The sequence below is a fragment of the Mustela nigripes genome, chromosome 1 (genome assembly GCF_022355385.1).
Source record: "Mustela nigripes isolate SB6536 chromosome 1, MUSNIG.SB6536, whole genome shotgun sequence".
Taxonomy (NCBI): Eukaryota; Metazoa; Chordata; class Mammalia; order Carnivora; family Mustelidae; genus Mustela; species Mustela nigripes.
Genome location: NC_081557.1, coordinates 222,308,899 through 222,328,557, shown reverse-complemented (window position 1 = coordinate 222,328,557; position 19,659 = coordinate 222,308,899). Strand labels below are relative to the sequence as shown.

At 44.2% G+C, this 19,659-nt stretch overlaps 1 protein-coding gene across 3 annotated transcripts in view; it reads left to right on the top strand.

Moving 5' to 3' along the window:
• The window catches only part of CCDC149 (coiled-coil domain containing 149), a 97,655-nt gene that overhangs the window by 22,962 nt on the left and 55,034 nt on the right, over positions 1–19,659 (top strand). For all 3 annotated transcript variants that reach the window (XM_059381845.1, XM_059381837.1, XM_059381830.1), the window contains exons 2-3: positions 9,631–9,792; positions 11,755–11,793. In XM_059381845.1, the coding sequence (XP_059237828.1) occupies positions 9,631–9,792; positions 11,755–11,793 (201 nt within the window). The remainder of the gene's footprint in view (positions 1–9,630; positions 9,793–11,754; positions 11,794–19,659) is intronic.

The following is a 19,659-nucleotide window of genomic DNA, read 5'->3' as shown; positions in this document are numbered from 1 at the left end:
CAATGCAGAGAACAGTCTGGGTGTGCTACTCATTCCTTTAGTAATGAAGGATAAGCTGACCTTGTTGAGCTGCGGTTCCTCATCTCTAGAATGGGACTAATTGCACAACCTATTCCATAGATAGCTGTAGGATTGAATATAATGTTTCAAGTTGAGCATTTAGTACAATTTGGAAAGTAACAATATTCGCTGAGTAGAGGCTGCTACACTTCCTATGGTAATGAAATAAAGGCCCACTTCTCCTTAGTATTACTCCTAACAGTGCCTGGGACATAGAAGACATTCCAAAAATACGAATTTGTTTTCTCCTTCCTCTTTACTGAAAACAAAGCCAAACCCGCCTTTCCTTGGGTAGGGAAGAGAGCAAATATCGCCAGCCCCTAAACCACACTCAAACTTACCAGGCAGAATTACACCCTGACTAGGGAGCAAAAATGGAAGCCTAAGGAGAATCAAGAGTGTATCCCTTGGCCCCACCCAAGTGACCAGAAAGTGGGGGCATTTTCCTGTGGCTTGTCCCCCTGGGCTCAGCCCTTGGACAGGGGGATGGGTTGCCATGCAGCCATTCGCCCGTCGATAGGATTCTGATACCAGCTGCTGAGGCTGAGGCCAGACCCATGCTTGTTTCTTGTTGCCTGGGCAGCACCTCCCTAACAGAATTGCGTTAGACAAGGTGATAACAGAATCCATATTAAGAAACCGCAAAGTCAGTATGTTCTTTGTAGGCTTGACAGATCAGATCAAACGGCAGGATCCAGAGGTATGTCTGCAAAGCAAGTCCCCGTCCCCAGCTGCCTTCCCCTCCCCCTGGGAGCTCAGCAACCAATTTTACCCAAGCAGTAGAGTCAAAGATAATTTACGCCACATGATGTCAGGACCCAGTTGTCTTCCTCAAAGGATTCTTAATGTCACTCCCCTATTCAGAGCCCCTCAGGGCTCCTGCTTGCTGGAAGAATAAAATCTGAACTCTCCAGCACGACTTCCAGGCCCTTTCTGACCTGACCACCCATCTGTCTCTCTTTCCAGCTTTATCTGATGCAGGCGTCATTCCCACCCCAATGCCAGAGACAGCCCAGCGTGTCTTCCCATGTGTCACCTTTGTGCTTTGCTCTGGCCGTTTCCCTGCCGGGAATATTATTTTCCCATCACCGCTACCTGTCACAACTTCATCTCCTCCCCAACAAAACGAACCCCTCCACCTGTCCTTTGGGATCCCTTCCAAATGTTCACATCTTCCTCCAATTCTTCGAGCCCCTTCTTTGCCGAGCTGTGATCCTCTCCTTGTGCTTAAGAAGAGTAGAGAGTATCAGTACACATACGGCACTTCCTATTTTAAGTGTGTTATACATACTAATTGCTTTAATTCTCACACGAGCCCTATGAAGAGACTATGATTATACCCATTTAACAGAGAAACTGAGGCATGGAGGGGCTGAGTAATTGATCACGTAACCAGTGAGTGGTCAAGCCAAGATCCAAATGCAGGCGTTGCACTCCTTCTGGCTGGAGGTAAGGCAGCTGATCAGATCTCACAGTCCGACCTGATCTGTCAACCATCATTCAAACTGTCTTTCCCTGTGTTTCTGGGAGCTCCATGTGTACCTCTCTATAGCATTTAGCATGCTATAGTTAGTAATGATTGATGAATGATGGTCAGGTCACATTATCATCTATTATTATCTCTTGTGTTATATTAATAATTTTTATTGCTATAAAAAAGGACCAGGCACCGTTCTAAGTTTATAGGCATTCATGTCTTGCTAGGGATGTGTACCTTGATTGGGGAGGTGGAGAGAAATGCACCGGACTGAGAGGAACCCTCAGCTTGGGTTTGACTCTGGGTCCCACTAGTCAACCCTGTGTAAGCCAGTGTATCATGCTGAGTCCCAGCTTCCTCATCTGTGCAATTAGAGGCCTGCCTTAGAGGAGTCCTGAGGTCTTTACCACTTGTGAGTTTGAGACTCTGTCAGAAGGGGACAAAACTACATGTGTCACAGGATGTCAGGGTAAGATAAATGTATGCCATTGTCTCATTCATTATATGTATGTATTGAGCCACAGGTAGGTACCCTGCATTGTTTTTAGTGCCAGGCATCTGGAGAGAGAGAGGTTGAAAATAAACCAACAGTGAGTTGTATAACTCAAGGTCAAGTAACAAGTACAATGAAGGAAAGTAATACACTATGAAAAGATTGAGATTCTGAGTGGTGACAGACAGGGACAAGCTTCCTGAGAAGGAGACATTACAACAGATATCTGAAGGAAAACTGGGAACGGGCCATGCAGAATGGGCCAAGTAGAAGAAACAGCAATGCAAAGGCCCTGAGGCTGGAGTGGGCTCGATGTGGTCATAGACCAAGCTGCCCCTCATATGTTCCAATGGAGGCGTCAAGTTAGAGATGAGAGTGAGTACAGAGGAGAGTCTGAGCTGGTGACACCAATTTAGGTAGGATGATGGAAAAGCCATCATAATGAACAAAAACCCTGGCTGAGGTAGGGGGAGGATTTGGGTTAGCCAAGAAAAGAGACCCCGGGGCCTGAATCACAACCAGTATAACTGTGTGCAAGTGCCCTTTGAAAAACTAAGTGTCTCATGCCTGTGATTCACTTGGTGTTGAGCTCTGTGTGGTCATCAGCACGCAGGCAGCCAGAACTCTTCGGGATGGAGTTGGCTGACACCTGAGCAGATGGCTGGGTGTCCTCTTACGCCTCAGCCCTTCCCCAGGGAATGTGTTTGAAAAGGCCCCAGGAGAGCTGCCTGTCTTCCAAACGGGGCCTCAACATACTGTGCGTAAAATGCGCTGCTCAGTGTACAGTGATCTCTGAGTGTCTTGTTCTGAATGTGTTTAGACCCGAGAATGGTAATATGTGGACCTGCTACTCAATGTAATTGGTACCAATATCGAATACTAAAAGAGCCTGGGATTTGTAATTGAGAGTCGTGATTTGAGGGAGGAACACCTGAGTGGCTCAGTTGGTTAAGTGTCTGCTTTCAGCTCTGGTCATGATCCCAGGATCCTGGGACCAAGCCTCACATCGGGCTCACCGCAAAGCGGGGAGTCGGTGCCTCCCTCTCCCTCTGCCTGCACAAGTGCTCGTGCTCTCTCTCTCTCTCAAATAAACAAATAAAATCTTTTAAAAAAATGAGTCCTGGTTCGAGCTGACAGTAGTTAGTTAGGTATGTGACTCTGAGAAAGATAATCTCAGCTACTTTGTCAAATGGGAGAAACAGGGTTTTTTTTAATTTTAATTTTTTTTTTAAGATTTTATTTATTATTGGACAGAAGAGAGATCACAAGGAGGCAGAGAGGCAGGCAGAGAGAGAGGAGGAGCGCCCGATGCGGGGCTCGATCCCAGCACCCGGGGATCATGACCTGAGCCGAAGGCAGAGGCCCAACCCACTGAGCCACCCAGGTGCCCCTGGGAGAAACAGTTTTTGTCCCACTTGTCATATAGTATGGACCACCCAATGAGGGAGTGTCTGCAAAAGTGTTTTGTTTGCTTTAAATGTGAGAAGAATAATACTTCTAATTTTGAAAAAGCATATAAAGTCAAATTTTGCACAGCATCTTCCTTTTGGAGCTCAGTGAGGTAGGCAGGGCAGGTCTGAACTAATCAGGGTTGTGCCTTCATCCCAAAGCCCTAATTATCTGCATTACATAATGGCCCCCATCTCTCAAAACTCACCAAGCACTGAGTCCTCCTTGTAGGTTTCCTCCCCTGCCCGTGAACCCACACCCTCATTCCCACTCTTGTCTCCCTTGGGGAGCTTCATTCCGTATTTGTCCAGTGAATGAGTAAATACATGGAGTAGCTTCCTACAGAATAGTAGAGAACAGGTCTATAGATGACGGTCCACAATAAGTGTGTGACAATACATAGGGTTGTGTGTGTTTATTCCTACACCCATGTTCTAAAAGAGAAGTCTGGTGAAACTGCATGGGTGCTATCTTCTGTTCTATGCTGCATTTTTTTTTTTTTTAAAGAAAATGAGGGGTTGCAAGTGGATTGATCTCGGTACCCAGATGAAGGTGTCATGACCCACGACTTGGAAAACACTCTGAGAAAATATCCAGTAGCCAGGAACATTGTTCTTTGCGGTTTTGGGCAAGTCATGTGGGTTATCTGTGAGCTTTATTTGCGTTTATGAGCGTTATTAGCATTCGATGTTAATTTGAAAGAAAAAAAAATGGGCTATGGGAATAGACCCACAGCATTACAGCAGCTTGAAGGTTTACTGCATGTGATGTACTTTTAGTTTTTCCTGGTCTACACAAGGAAGTCAAAATCTAATAAACGCTTAGGTTTGGGACAATTCCTGTTTGAGAAAGATGGGGTGTTAATCACACCCTTGTCATCGAGACTTCCTAGGGATTGGTGAAGGAGACTTTCAAGTAAAAGTCAGGTTCCCTACCCAAAATCCTTGGGCCCCAAAGTCATTTCAGAAGCAGGAGTTATTGGAATCTGAGAGGAATTGCCATAAGCATACAAAATATTATGTATTGGCCCCAGCAGACTCTAGGGTGGTGGCTTAGTCAATAATCAAACACATTCATTTGTCTTCAGCAAATATCTAAAGATTCACAGTTAGTGGCATAAAGACTATAAACGCCCTCACATCACTGAGGTCACTAATGGGATGTGAACACATTTTCAGTCTTCAGAACACTGGGGAGATTCAGAAAAACCCTTAAGGGATTGTGGAAATAAGGTTTGTTATCCAGGTATCATGTTTTTCATTTTCAAAATCAACAGGACCATTTATCCCTTCGGGGGAAACGGTGTTTGGCTCTGTGCCTCACACAAAGAAGGCACCTAGAAAATATTTATTGAATGGGTGGCTGAGACCAGCTACAGCTTACAGAAGACTGTTCTATCCTGGCTGCTTTGGAGGAAATAGTCCTCTGGTTCTTTTCTGACGCCCTGTAGTTTATCCCATTTCTTATAAGTGGATAGTAACCTTATCGCTTCCACTTGGCTCCCTCTCAAGGAGCACAGGGGAGAGATGTTTGTAGAGTCCTTTTGTTTTTTCCCATCTTCCTTCAGGCTTCATCTGAGAAAAGGAGAGGCAGGCCCCCGAGAAGTGGAGGGGAATGGGTGAAGAGATAAAGATTTCACTCATTTGTTCCAGGTCTAAGAACTAGCCAAACCCAAAACCGCCCTTCCATAGCTCCCTCGTGCTGGGAATACCAACTCAATGTAGGAAGAAACTCCATAAATATTCTGGTGTTTTTCGTTCCTTCCTTTCTTTTTCACGGAATGCTTAGTTTTTAAGGCACTGGGGCTTCCAGGGGTTGGCTTTACAGAGATCTGGGTTCAAATTCTGACTCTGTTTGCCCCTCAGCACATTACATAAGCCCTTCCACACTATACATGAGGAGGTCAGAGTGACTTCACGGTGTTGCTGTGAGGATTGAAGGCACCCACACACGGAGAGCATCTGTCACAGAAACTGGGTTTTTGGTTCACAGTGATGGATCTTCATCTTTGTGGTGGTTCAAAAGAAGCACAGACCAGAGGCAAATATCCTCTTCACCGGTCTCCCTATGCTCGTTCTCTGATTCGACTCCATGAGTTGGGATGGGCTAAGTTAGGCCCTGGTAACAAACACCTTTCCCAAATCTCCATACCTTAACACCACAGAATTTTACTTCTGGATCATGTCAGGGTCTTTGTGGACCCCACGGACTCTCCAGGGCAAGTCATCTGCTATATTGACACCACAGTCAAGACCATTTTGTCCTCAGGGCCGTACCTGGTTCCACACCCGTTGCAACCGGTGAGGAGAAGGATCGGTGATTCTCACCTAGACTCTCAAGTGCTTTCACCCTGGGACAACCTCATGTCCCTGAGAGGCCCATTTTATGGGATAAAGCAAGTTACATGGCTCTACCTTACTCCAAAGCACAGGAAGGGACAGTCCTGCCATGGGCCTGGAAGGAAAGGAGAGCTAGAAATATTAGAGAGAGATGCTCATGTTAACCACACAGGCATTAGCCTTTTCTCATTCTGTTGTAAATTGTTATTGCAGTCACAGCCTCCGCCCAGCACCCACGGCAGCTAGTGGGCATCTGATAACCCCTGATATATAGAGATTCTGAAACTGCCACAGTCACGGGTGATCTTTGGAAACCACTGAGCCAGCTCTGTCCTAGATAAGGCAGAGGAAGCAATTTCTGGGCGCTTGAAGTGAGTCCTACCTCCTGGACGGGAGCCCCATCCCTCCCCGCCCCCACGTTTTCCTGGACACCCTTTACCCCCAATGATATTGGGTAATGGGGGTAAAATCATGGGTTCCACAAGTTTCAGGGCACCCTGGTTGGCCCTCTCCTCTTCCAGGCGGGGTGTGTGTGTTCTGTTCTGTGGTTCTCCCAGGGCCCCCACAGTTCATGATTAGTTCTAGGCGAGACCCACTTCCAGACGGAGGACTCCTGGCCCTGCCTGCTGATTCTCTGTTGTCCACTTCCTCCATCCTCTACACTTACCCCGGCCTCCTTTAGGAGCTGAAATGTCTCAAGCACAGTAACTTGGTTGGTCCGGCTTCCTGTTTAGGTTTTGGTCCCGCCCAAGGCTACACTTGCCCGTTGTTCAGAAGCTGCCAACAAAGAGGCTCTTCAGGACCTTTTCCTTCCCTTCCAGGTTTTTCGTTGTTTTGTTTCTAATTGGAGGGCTAGGAAATGGGTCATTTTAACAGCTTCCACCACAGGGACCAAACTATAACCATTTTAGAACGAGTGCGAGAAATTCCTTCCCATTTCCCAATATCGCTTCTCCGCCCCTACCCCCCCGCCCCCGAGTTTTCTGTTGTTACTTTGATAACAGACATAAGCTCTCTGGCCGGGTGCAGGAAACAGAGCCCTTGCTTGTACTTTGGTCCCCCTCTGGTCTCCAAAAAATGGCACAGAACGGTTCTGAGACCGTGCCTCGCCCTTGGACCCGCAGGCCTCTGCTGGCCTCTCGAACTATTGCAGTTAGGGTTCTAACTCTGGACACAGTATGAAGCAGGAGGCCTCTAGAGCCTGGGTTTTCAAAGTGTAGCCGGAGTGAGATTCCCCGTGTCGTGGGCTAACGATGCAGATTCCTGAGCCTGAGCCGGTACCAGAGATTCCGACTCCGTGGCTCTGAGCTGGGGCCGGGCATCCGCAGTTTCACCAGCACCCCCGGCCTGCGGTGGGGCAGGGGGACACAGCGCAGTGTTCTCTAGCCTTCTTCCTTCTTGATTCTGCCGCACCAGGGTTGGGGGACTCCGGGGAAGCCGTCCCGTCCTCGGGGCAGCACCACTTTGAGCTGCTTCAGAAATGAGGCTCCAGCCTGAGATTTGTTCTCGTGATAAAAATCAACGGCATGGAGGGCAGTTGTTGCTGTTTGCTGCTCTAGACCGGAGTCAGCAGAAGAAAGGGATAAACGCTGTCGAGCAGCGGCTTCCGAAAGACCACCCTTTTGCTGCTGTGGCTCTAGGTTCTGTATGGAATGTGTTGCTTTCTGACCCTTTGGGGCAGGTATAATGGTCCTGTTTTTCGTTCCTTGAAGGAACTCGATCTACAGGGATGCCACTCAGCAAGTCCCAGGTCACTGTCTTCACAGAGGCCTCTGTGCCTGTTTCCTGCCGGGTACTCTGGACTCAAGGGAAGGGAGTCCTATTACAGCCCTCACGGCTTCCAAGGCCCTGTCTGAACCAGGCCTTGGGAGAGAAACTGCTGCGCTCTTGGATCCTAATAGACAGCAGTTCAAGGTCAGGGAACCTGAATTTCCACTTTGCCAATAAGAGGTGGCCCTCACCACTTCCCGAGACCGATGTTACGGCTAATCTTGCCTACAGCACCTCACAGTGTCTCCACGCAATTGGAATATTCTTCCCCGAAGGTGGAAGACAGTGTCTGTGGGGTCTCAGAGTTGAATCTGATCAAGTGAAGGGACAAAGGTGGCCGTTTTTGTGCCACCAATACTAACAGCCCTGACAACCGAGGCTTGCTGATCCCGGGCAAAGAACCAAAGGTGCAAGGGCAGATCTGTTAAATTGTGTGTAAACAGGATTTTTTCCCTGTGAAATCTCAATACCTCCCTTAGGACATTGCAGTTTAGGTTTTGAGCCACTCTCCTCTGATATTTACTCGTTGGGGATTTTACTCCTGAGAAATCACAGTGGCAACAGAACCATTTTGCCTCCACGAAGACGATGTCAAAGTCTTAAAAATCCAGGACGTTTTAAGGCAGGATTCCAACCTCATTACTGCCAGGAATAAGATTCACCCAAGATGGAAGTGTCCTCTCTTAGAACTCAAATCCGTCTCAGAATGGTTTTTCTTTCCCCTTTGTTTTGAAGCTAAGCAATTACTTTTTTTTAGGAAAAAAAAAAATTGTGCTAATGCACAAAACTCTCTTTTTCCCCTTTCATTTATTTGAAATTGAACTTAACAAAGTCAGTTCCAAGCAAGCACTATATATGAGTAATGCTTTTTGTCCATAAAAGAGCATTGACTCCAATGGTATGGGAGCGCTGATTCTCTCTCTGCTTTGTGCGAGCGTCCGTAATGACAAAGTGCTCATGTCAGGGTGTATAATGAAACTATAAATTGTTTTCATGAATGCTCTGGATTTGGTCTTTTACGGGGCAAATTCAAAAGGTATTTAATGCCACATTTCACATACGTGAATAACGCCAGGCCGTGCAGTATATCCAATGAAAGTCAAGAGTCCCAGTCAGGCTCACACTGGCCCGTGTGGTGGCTGATTATCAGATGAGGGTGGTTCATGGTCAGGGTGGGGATGGGCTGATGGAGAGAAGAAGGGATGAAGAAAGCCTGTCCCCCTGAGGAAGAGTTCCAGCTAGGTACACCCAACTGGGGTACCGGGGGTAATCGAAGTGTGGCTAAAATACTTAGCTCATTTGGTGCCTGGGTGGTGGGTGCCTGCATTGGAGTTATAGAAGTTGTACACATCTTGGTGGAGTTAGTAAACAGACATTCTCAGGTAAGAAAATGTCTGCTGGGGTGAATGGACAAAGGAAATCTTCTGCAGTGATTTATAGTTCAATTAAGTTATTTCTAATAGCACTTTTTGTATTTACTTATTATAGTAAAGCCATATGGGTTTCTTCTAGAAAATTTAGAAGACACAGAAAAGCACAAAGAATAAAATTATAAAAAAACACGTGGCCAAGAGTTGTTACTAATATTTTTACAAAATTTGTATTGAATTATCTTTCTGTGTCTATCATTTCATTGAATTTTAATAAAATTTTATATAATCTTACCTAAATATATTTTTTAAAACAAAATTTGGGTCCAACTATCTATCTATGTCATTGTTAAAAATTTGCTTTTTTACTTATATGTTGGCTAAAGTATTTTATCTGTTTATCCCAGTTTGCTAAAGTTAATGAACATCCAGGGTTTTGGTTCTGTCGTGAGGGGTGTAGGTCAGGTACCATGGCAGTCTGCATATTGTATACCTACTGCATACATCATTTACTGACTGACATCTCTGGGTATATGTTCTCTAAAAACAAAAAACTCCACAAAACAAAACCAACCGTGCAGGAAGCATGAAACGGGGTGTGTTAAACGGAGGTCTATTGACGTTTTTGACCAGCTGGTTGGATTTCTTTTTGTTTTTGTTTTTGTTTTGCAGTACCTGGTGTGTAAAAGAAAGCTGGAGAGTAAAAAGGAAGCCCTGCTGATCCTCTCCAAGGAGCTAGACACATGCCAGCAAGAAAGGGACCAGTACAAACTCATGGCCAATCAGCTTCGGGAGCGCCATCAGTCCCTGAAGAAGAAGTACCGGGAGCTGATTGTACGTGTTACGTCACGGCGATGTTCTCGTGCCCTCTTTAAGATAGAAAGTGGGTTACACTGGAATTAAAATTTTAAAAGAAAAAAAAAAGTGACGATTTTAACACACCAGTTCTTTAAAAAAAAAGTGGGGGGAGGCTCACATTCAAACAGTTCCAACATGGAAAAATGAAGAAGTGAAAGTTGTCACCCCTGTTTCCGCCACAACCCAGCCCCAGTCGCTAGCAGGCGTTGTGTGCCTCCTCTGACATCTATGAAAACTCATACAAATGTGTTTGTACCTGCCTCCTTCTTAGTTTAATCGTATGGGCCTTTTCATTTTTTTTTTTTTTATCATTTTTATCACTTTTTGTTGTTTCTTTTTCTTTTTACCTTTCTTTTCTTTTTTTTAAGTAATCTCTACACTCAGGGTAATTGGGACTAGAACTCACCACGTGGAGATCAAAGGTTGCTTGCTCTACCCACTGAGCCAGCCAAGCACCCCTGTTTAAAGAGGATTCTTATTACAAATCTGCACCAATCCAAAAGCAGCTAGCCACATGTGATTATTTAAATTCCATTTCAAATTAATTAGAATTCAGTGAAATTGAAAACGCCGTTCTTCAGTCTCGGCACATTTCATGGGCCCAATCCCTGCCGGATACCATGTGGGACTATGTGGATGTAGAAGAGTTCCATGATGGCCACTGTGTGGGGACGGTGAGATACTGAGCGTTTCCATCATTGCAGAGTTCTGCTCATCCCCACTGTGTAAACATAGTCCCAGAACTTGCTTTTCACTCAGTCCTTTGGTCATTTCTCTAGGCCATACCAACAAATTTAACTCCTTTTTAAAAATATTTGCATAGTAAGATTTCCATAATTTCTTTTACCTTTCCCTTATGCTGGGCATTTAGAGTCACTCTGGGTTTTTTTTTTATGTGGCAAGATTGTTAAGGCTGCAGATTATACTGAGATGGAGGGTTCCAATGGTAGAGAACTAGATGCATTCCACTTTTTTTTCCTCACAACGTTACGATCTCTGTTTTTGAGTGCTGACCTGATGGCTCACATTTAGCCATCTAAGCTGGGGTCATTGAACTCTCCTGAAGCAGAAATAGAATAGGAAGTTTCTACATGATGTTGACTTATATTCAGGCAGCATGGGAGAAAAGAGTACTGGTTTACTGAGCATTTATGTGTCACCTGAGTTCTTTTTATTTCCCGGTGGCACCAAAGGGGTGGGGGAGGGGAAAATGAATCCTTTAAGACAGAGAGTCTGAGAAGACTGCAAGTTCTCAGTTAATTCTCTTTTATCTTGACCATATCCTATCCCCTCTTCCCTACCATATCCCCGCCCCAAACTTGTTCTGCCCATGGAGAAAACTCAAGCATGTGTGCATCCACTATTATTCCTTTAGAACTAACATTTAAAAGAGGGATTGGACTCAAACCAAATGAAATACTATCTCAGTTTTGGCTCTGCTCAAAGATAAATCCAGTTTTTCATGTATTTACTTGGTTCATATGGTTTTAGAAAGTATCTAGGTTTGGTCCTAATTGGAACTGATTTCCTAGAGGTTTTTCCAAAATAACTGGTTCAGTTTATACTTAATTTTTAAAAAAGCATATGTGAGGGATGTCTGGGTGGCTTAGTTGGTTAAGCATCTGCCTTCAGCTCTGGTCATGATTTCAGGGTTCTGGGATCGAGCCCCATGTTGGGTTCCCAGCTCAGTAGGGAGCCTACTTCTCCCTCTTCTCCCTGCTCATGCTCTTTCTCTCAGTATTTCTCTCCCTCAAATTAAAAAAAAAATCTTAAAAAAATATATTTGAATTTGGTTCAGCACACTATTGATTGCAGGAGGAAGGAGTGGGAGGGTCTGAATTTAGTTTGGAGTTTTGTTCAGTTCCCTGAATCTAAGCACACTTTTTCTTTTTTCTTTTTTTTTTTTTTAAGTAAAGTGTAACATTTCTTTCTTTGTAGGATGGAGATCCGTCACTTCCCCCTGAAAAGAGGAAACAGGTAAGCCTTATTCCTGAAGTTTGGTAACTCTTGGATCGTTCATACAGATGCCTTACAATGACTGGGGTGTCAGGGGTGTCAGGGAATCCAGAATGTATAGAGAACTTCTCTTAACTTCCCAGAATCCTTTTGTGTTACAGAGTGGGGAACAGGTAGTAGAGAAATGCTCGCTGAGAAGAGGGATTGGCGATTGTGGGAGTGATGGTGTGGAAGGAAACCCAGTGAGGTCTAACAAGGGGAAAGAGGGCATACCAGTTGACAGCATTCCCTTTCTTGTTGGGAATCCTGTCAGGAGCCATGAGTTGAGAGCTCAGGGCTGTCACTCTTTAGCATACTGTTCATGGATGGATTCTGTTCTCCCATTCAGCCTCTACCATTTCAGGCTTTTAAAACCATCTTACCTCGTGCTCCCTTCGGCAACACTTATACTAAAACCATCTTACCAGCAAAACTCATATGTTCTTTTCTACTAAATGATAGCCCACATCATTTATAGGTGAATCCATTTCCCCCCCACAGATTTCAGATACTTAATTTGTTCATTGAACAAATCTTATGTATTTGTAGATCTGTTTCTGAACTTCCTGTTTTGTTCCATGGAGCTTCCTGTGTAGTCCTGGTGTTGTACCACATTATTCTATGGGTTTTGGCTTTGTAATACTTGTGACATCTGTTTGGGATAGTCTCCTTCCCTTTGCTCTTGCTATTCATGTGTTTCCTATTTGTTACTTTTTCCAGATAAAACTTACATTTTATCAAGCCTTCCTCTCATTCCACCAAAACAAATGAACCAACCTATTGGTATTTTGATTGGGGCTTTGTTAAGTTTTTAGATTAATTTGGGGACAGTTAAGATTTCTATAACATTATGTCCAGGAATATCATAAATCATATTTATTTTAATCCAGTTGCATTCATACATACATACATATTTATGTTGTTGTTTTCCAAAGGTATCTCTGTCAGACCTTCCCTCAACTTGATAATTGTTCTCTACTGACATGCCCTGAAATACAGCTTTTTATGGGGTTGAAGCGAGCCCAGATGATGGTGATGTTAATGCTATGTGTTCCACGTTATGGAGAAGCCTCTGCCTCAGAGCAGGTCTTCAAAACTAGAAAATGAAGATACAGGAATTGCTTTGTTTCTTCATAGCTGTAATGGTTAACTCAACATCCTGTTTTTGTTCATTGACTATATACTTGACATCACATGTAAACTTGTTGGGTCCATTTCCTTGAGATTTTTGATGCTGAGTAAATAGTATGCCACAAACACACACACACACACACACACACACACACAGAGGACTTTCAACCTTAAACAGCAACACAACTCCTTCCTTCAGTTACCCCTTTGGTTATTTAGTACTACTCTTTCCTATACTCTCTTTCTATTTTATTTGATTGTTTTGTACCACTCCAGGTTTGATCTGAAGTCAGATTTTGCTATAGAGCTGATTTTTTTCAACAAAATTACAAGAGTTTAATTTTATCATGAATGTCTAAAAGTTGTCCTTAATCTGGAATTACTAGATGTTTTCGTGGTTTTTGGTGGCTAGGAACAGTCATCCTTGTTGAAATTTTCAAGTTTGTTAGTATTCATGAAGGAGTTTTACAGTTTAAGTGAATTCACATCCCATGACTTTATAATAAAAAATTTACATTGAAGAATTCTAGTGAGTCTGTCAAGCTGCATTCATATAGCTCTGAAAAAGCAAGTACTCTGTCCTCAGCGATGGCTTTTTAGATTTGAGTATAGCATTCAATTTCTGTTCCTTTGGGATTTGTACAGTGGTGTGATTTTGGCACTATATCCTTCCTGCCTGGTTTGGAACCTCTGACTTGCTGCATGAGATAGGATGGGTTGGGCTGCCGGCAACCGAAATTCTGAAGTGTTTAAACAATAAAGGTATCAATGACTTTGCAAAACCAGAAGTTCAAAGGTAGAACATCCTACTTCTCCATTATGTGTACTTCTCCTCACTGTGCCACACTTAGCAAATAAAACACAGGATCCCTAGGGGGTGCCGGGGTGGGGGCAGAGTCAGTCAGGCATCTAACTCAAGAGTCGACTCTTGATCAGGTCATGATCTCAAGCCAGGAGATGGAGGCTGGTTTTTGGCTCCATGCTGAGTCCCTGCCCTTATGAGCATGCACAGGCTCTCTGGCTCTCTCAAATAAATAAATAAATCTTAAAAAAAAAAAAAATACAGGACAGTTGGGAAATTCGGGTTTCAGATAGACAACTAAAACATTTTTAGGATAAAAGTATGGCCCTTGGGCTACCTGGGTGGCTCAGTTAGTTAAACATCTGCCTTTTGATCTCAGCTCAGGTCATGATCTCAGGGTCCTGAGTTCAAGCCCCGTGTTAGGCTCTACATGGGACATGGGGTCTACTTAAGAAAAAGAAAAGAAAAAGAAAAAGTATGACCCATGCAATATCTGGGACAAATGTATGCCAACACATTATTCATTATTTATCTATAATTCAAGTTGAATAGGGCATCCCGTATTTTATCTGACCACTCTACCACTGTGCCAATTTCAACACCAGCTTTCTCTTGAAGAGATAGAGAACTCTTGAATTTTCTCTTAGAGATAGAGAACTCTTGAATTTTCTCTTTCTTCCTCTTTACTTAGAATAAAGAACTTCACCTTCTTCTAAGGCTAGTTCCCCTAAGCATGAGAGGCAAAACCCCCAGCCATGGAATGGAAGTGCTTTTCTCCATTCTAATTGGGTTAGTGTAGGACATTCTCCCATTCCTGGTCTACTGACATTTACCAGGAGAGTGCCATGTGTTCACTGGCTTTGATTAATCACCGAGGATAGAAGAGCTGCTAGGAAGCCAGCAGTGACACTGTAAATAACTGTGTGGCCTTGGGAAGTGTCTGAGTTTTAGCAGTCTCATCTATAAAATGGGGATAAATATGGTACCTACCACATAGTGGTGCCAGCAGAGTCCTCCCCATGGTGCCTGGCAAAGGGTGAACACCAATAAATATTTTTCATCCTTTCCTTCTCTACCTAATCCCCCTTAAATTTTTTTTTTTTTTTTTAATCAGTGATATAAGAGTGTGTTGAATCTGCCCACCATGGCCCTTGTCAGGACCATTTTGTTTCCATTTGGCAGGTTAAAGTAGCTGGGGTCCAAGAGGGGTTTCCTGGCTCATAGGACTTCAGAGGGTTATTTGAGCAGAGAGCAGGGAGGCAGAAATGCAGCCGGGGCTTTGGCTACCCCAGCTCCCTCTTCTGCGCTCAGCAGCCACTGTTTCTTTCTGTGAACCTGCTTTCTCTGTAGAATGGGAAATGTGACTCCACATCTTTGATCTCTAGAAAAAAGTTGCTCCTCAGTCCCAAGCGAGAGCTCCTCTAGGCCAGGCTCAAGCCAGGGGCCCATCTCAGGGTTGGCCAGGCACAGCCAAGCGTTCTATAGACACAAGAAGGCTTCTACTGTTGTCATGTTAAGGGGTGCTGGGTAGGCAGACATAACTGTCTGCTCCACACGCCTTCTTCACACGACCTTGGAATGACCAAGAGTAATGATGGCAGCCAACCTTTTGGAGTGCCCGCTCTAGCCATGTACAGACCCTGTGCTCGGCATTGTGCTATGGATGAGCTCATTTAGTTCTCACCCAGCCATGTGAGGTGGGTGCTCTCATTAGTGTCGCCATCTGACAGATGAGGAAATTGAAGCATATGGCGGTCAAGGAAATTACCGCAGGGAAATGACGTAATTCATTGGTGTTGGAGCCAGAGTATGAACCCCTGCCGTCCACTCAGAGCTCGTGCTCTTAGCCACATTGACTCAATACCTATTTATGGAGCATCTCATGGGGGTCTTGTGCTAATTTAGACAGTGGGGACACAGGTCTGAGAAAAGTCAGATCCAAATCCTTGAGCTTCTGGAACTTGCATTGTAGTTAGGGTGACCACACCTTTGTTTCCCCAGGAACATCTCCATTTTATCCTGGCATAATTTGTATTAGGGCTCCTTTTCACTCTCCAGAGCCTGTTGGTTTAGAAGATAAATAATATAATCACTTTAATTCTAGTAGAGATACTATGAACAAACAATAAACAAAATAATTAAAATAAATCAGATGTAATGGACATTGATGTTATGGAGAGAGAAATACAAATTCTCTCCCAAAGCAAGGAAGAGAATTCTGCCTTAGTGATGGAAGAGATGTCTTGATAAATAGTGGGGAGAAATAGTTCCAGGATTTGGACATATAATGAATTTTATCCATTCAAAATACGTTTTTAAAATTTTATTTACTTTTAGTTAATTTATAGAAACATGTGACTGGTTTTTCGGCAGTGAGTGTTAAGATGCCTTCTTTCTTAGCTCGGTGTGGAGACAAAAATGCACCAGTAAGTATTTCAGTCCTGGTTGCAACGAGACTTTGTATTTAGCCAGAGCAGACAGCTTTGACACACATGTGACAGGACTGGAAGGGAGAGACAAAATTATTTTCTTCACTTTTTCGTCTAGCAGGAACGGGGTAAAAGCATGCACTCTGACCTGGTGTCTCCTTTATTAATTTACATGTTTATCATGAAGGCAAGACAGTGGATAAAATATGTACCCCTCCAGCTGAAAAGCAGGTGCACTTACTTAGGCAGAAAGCACTGGAACAAGAGCCAGCTGTCATGTTAACAGATGGGACATGGAGGTCCAAAGATGCACATATTAGAAAAGGAGATGCCACATAGAGCCATTTCATTGCCCATCAGCCTTGTTTCTTGATTGGGAACGTGGAATTTCTGTGGTCTCTACTTCAGTCTGCCTGTTCGTGTCTGCACTCAGAGGAAGGGAGTGCTATGATCATTGTTATGGGCAGGATGTCTGTGTCTCCCAACATACATATATTCAAACTATGCTCCCCCAGTGTGATGGTATTAGAAGGTTGGGCCTCTGAAAGGTATTAGAATGAGAAGAGGTCATTGAAGTGGAGCTGACACGAGCGGGATTAGTGCTCTTCCAGAAGTCATGAGAAAGCTCGCTTTCTCTGCTCTGCTCTCCGCCCCTGGAGACGGGGCCCAAGAAGTCACAACCGAAGAGGTCCTCACTAGAGTCTGACCACACTGGCTCCCTGGTCACAGACTGTCAGCCTGGAGAACTCTGAATAATAGTCTTCTGGGGTTTATAAGCCCCCCAGACTATGGTATTTTGTCATAGCACCTTGAGCTGAACACAAATGTAGTTGAAGGTTCTTCTCAAATGTAGGTAGAAACAATACCGCATCTTTAGCCTCGGTAGTGCTTTGTGCTTTTCTGAGACCATATATGCATGCATGTATGTATGTGACCTCCCAACTGTCTCCCAATGTCACACTGGCAAGTTAGGTCTTACACAAAGTCGCAAGGCAGCGTCGCAGCTCACAGCAGGCCGAAAGAACCCAGGTTTGGCATCCAATCCTACCGATGTGAATTTCACCCTTTCACCTGCTGGTGGGTGATCTCTGGCAAGGTGCCTACCCTTTCTTAGGTTCACATTCCTCCTATGTGAATGTAACCATGAGATGCATTCATAAAGCTCCTCTGAGGAACTGGTATGATAGTGTTCATCACGCTCATTGCCTGGGGCTTGCTAAGTGCTCAATGAATGTTGCCTGGTTTCTGTTTTTCCCCTGACTTGCCCAAGGTCACACAGCCAGTTCATGGAGCAGAACTAAAATCCAGATCTGCTAACTTGTAGCTCCTTGTTCTCGTTCAGGTTTTTTGTTCTATATCCGACTCTTAGACTGAGTGGGGAGGAAGCCTAGTCAACATTTAACTTAACCCATTTTGGAAGCCAGAGTTGAAGTGCTTTGATGTGCTTAGAAGTGGTGGAGAGCCAGAAACAGCTAGGAATCTGTACCTGGTAAAGCCAGTGTTCTTTCTCATGGCAACTAACGGTCTGGTCATAAATATCTTCTTGCCTCTTTTGTCTCCTCCTCAGAGGACAGACCAGAACTTTCATGATTATGGTTCTAGAAATATTGTTGTGGAGGCTTTCTTTTAGAACCTAGAATCTCTTTGAAAACAATTCAATTTCCAATGGCAAATCATGTGTTAAGGAAACTGTGAAGAAATCGTGACAACAGCAATGCACTAATAACTTCTCCTGGGATATTGAAATGAAAACGTCTTCTTGATACTCTAGGCAGAACTATACACAGAGCACTTCTTTCCACTGCAGAGATAGATCACCACAAGATCTCAAACAACCCTGTCAGTATTTTTCTTTTATTAAACAAGCAGTTCCTCCAAAGGAGACAAAGGGAATTTGAATTATCTTGGGTTAATCTTCTTAGAAGATGGGATTCTTTGGGGTCATGGCAGCACATTCTCCCCATTCCAACTCCTCCTTGAATAAACAATCAAACGCATCTTTGTCTTCTCCCGTTTTGATTTCAAGCCGACATATCATGGGAGGTATTCCTCCAGGTTTAAGAGGGAGACTTTGCTTTCTTCCCTTAAAGAGTGATGGCTTATTTAGATGGTGTCATGCGCCAGAGTGAAAGCCCGGAGAAAACAGAGCATGGGTTGGCCCTTTGTGGAATGGGAAGGAGCCTTGTACTTTTCAGTACAAAAGTCTTTTTGGTTACTCTTATTTTCGTCCCCCGGGGACTGCAAATCAGAGCAGCTCTGTGTCTCTTGGATTTGATGCTCACAACCTAAAACTTCCTTCAAAGATCTCAAGCGCTTTGAGATGTTTCTTTTCATGACTCTTTGAACAGTGCAACTTTCCTGTTGCACCAGGGAAATTGGGAAGAAAACCAGGCCCAGCTTGCCGGAGCCCTCCCGAATGAAGTGACTGTAATTTCATTCTGAGTACTAGAGGGAGAGTCTTGCTATCAGCTCTGTGGATCTTTGCAGGGAGTTTGGGAGGAAGGTGAGAGTGCCCCCCACCCCCACCCCCAATTTATAGATAGGGATGTTTAGGCTCGAGAAATCTAGAGAAATTGATAGTAGGCCAATGCAGAATCATAATGGCCAAGATGAAGCAAACATTCATGTCCACAGCAACCTTCCAAACCTTTGGGTGTGTGTTTGCCTATGGGCCTGGAAATGCATTCATTCACAAGCACGTGTGTTGAGGTTATGAGGTGGGAGGAGTCTGCCAAGGGCTCCTTGCACAGCCAAAACATATGTATGGCAGGAGCTCTGGGTGGTAGTTTCTGTGTAAATAGGAAAACTGTCACTGTAGCAGAGGTCATCACTTTGGCAGTCGCTATGAATAGGGAGCCCTTGCTCAGCAAAGCAAGTCTCCGTCTATTACTATTAACACAGGACTCACTATAGACCAAAGCAGCAGAGTCAAAATTGCAATTAAATTTGCTATCAATCATACTGCTCAAGCATACTTGATGTTTCATCAGACACTTTTTAAAACATATCCTTGTTTAATCTAGTACTCTGCCCTCTCAAAAGTTTGGCTTTAAGGAGTCCACAGCATCAAACTTCTTTTAAAAAAGACTTTATTTATTTATTTATTTATTTATTTATTTATTTATTTCAGAGAGAGAGAGAGAGAGAGAGAGAGCACATGTGTATGATACCCTGAGTGCGAGAGAGAGAGAGAGAGAGAGTACAAGCGGTGGGAAGGGGCAGAGGAAGAGGGAGAAGCAGACTCCCTGCTCTAGATCCCAGGACTCTGGGATCAAGCCTGAGCTAAAGGTAGATGCTTAACCACATGAGCCACTCAGGTGCCCCAACACAACATCAAACTTTTTAACACCTCATGCAGCAGCTTGGTTTCTGAGTCTGGTCTCTGTTTCTTTCCCCCTCACCCTCTCTTTTCCTTACTGTTCTCGAGGAAGTGCATAGGTCATGGTTTTACCTGTCTCTCTGGCTCTTACTTAACTTTTTTCCCTC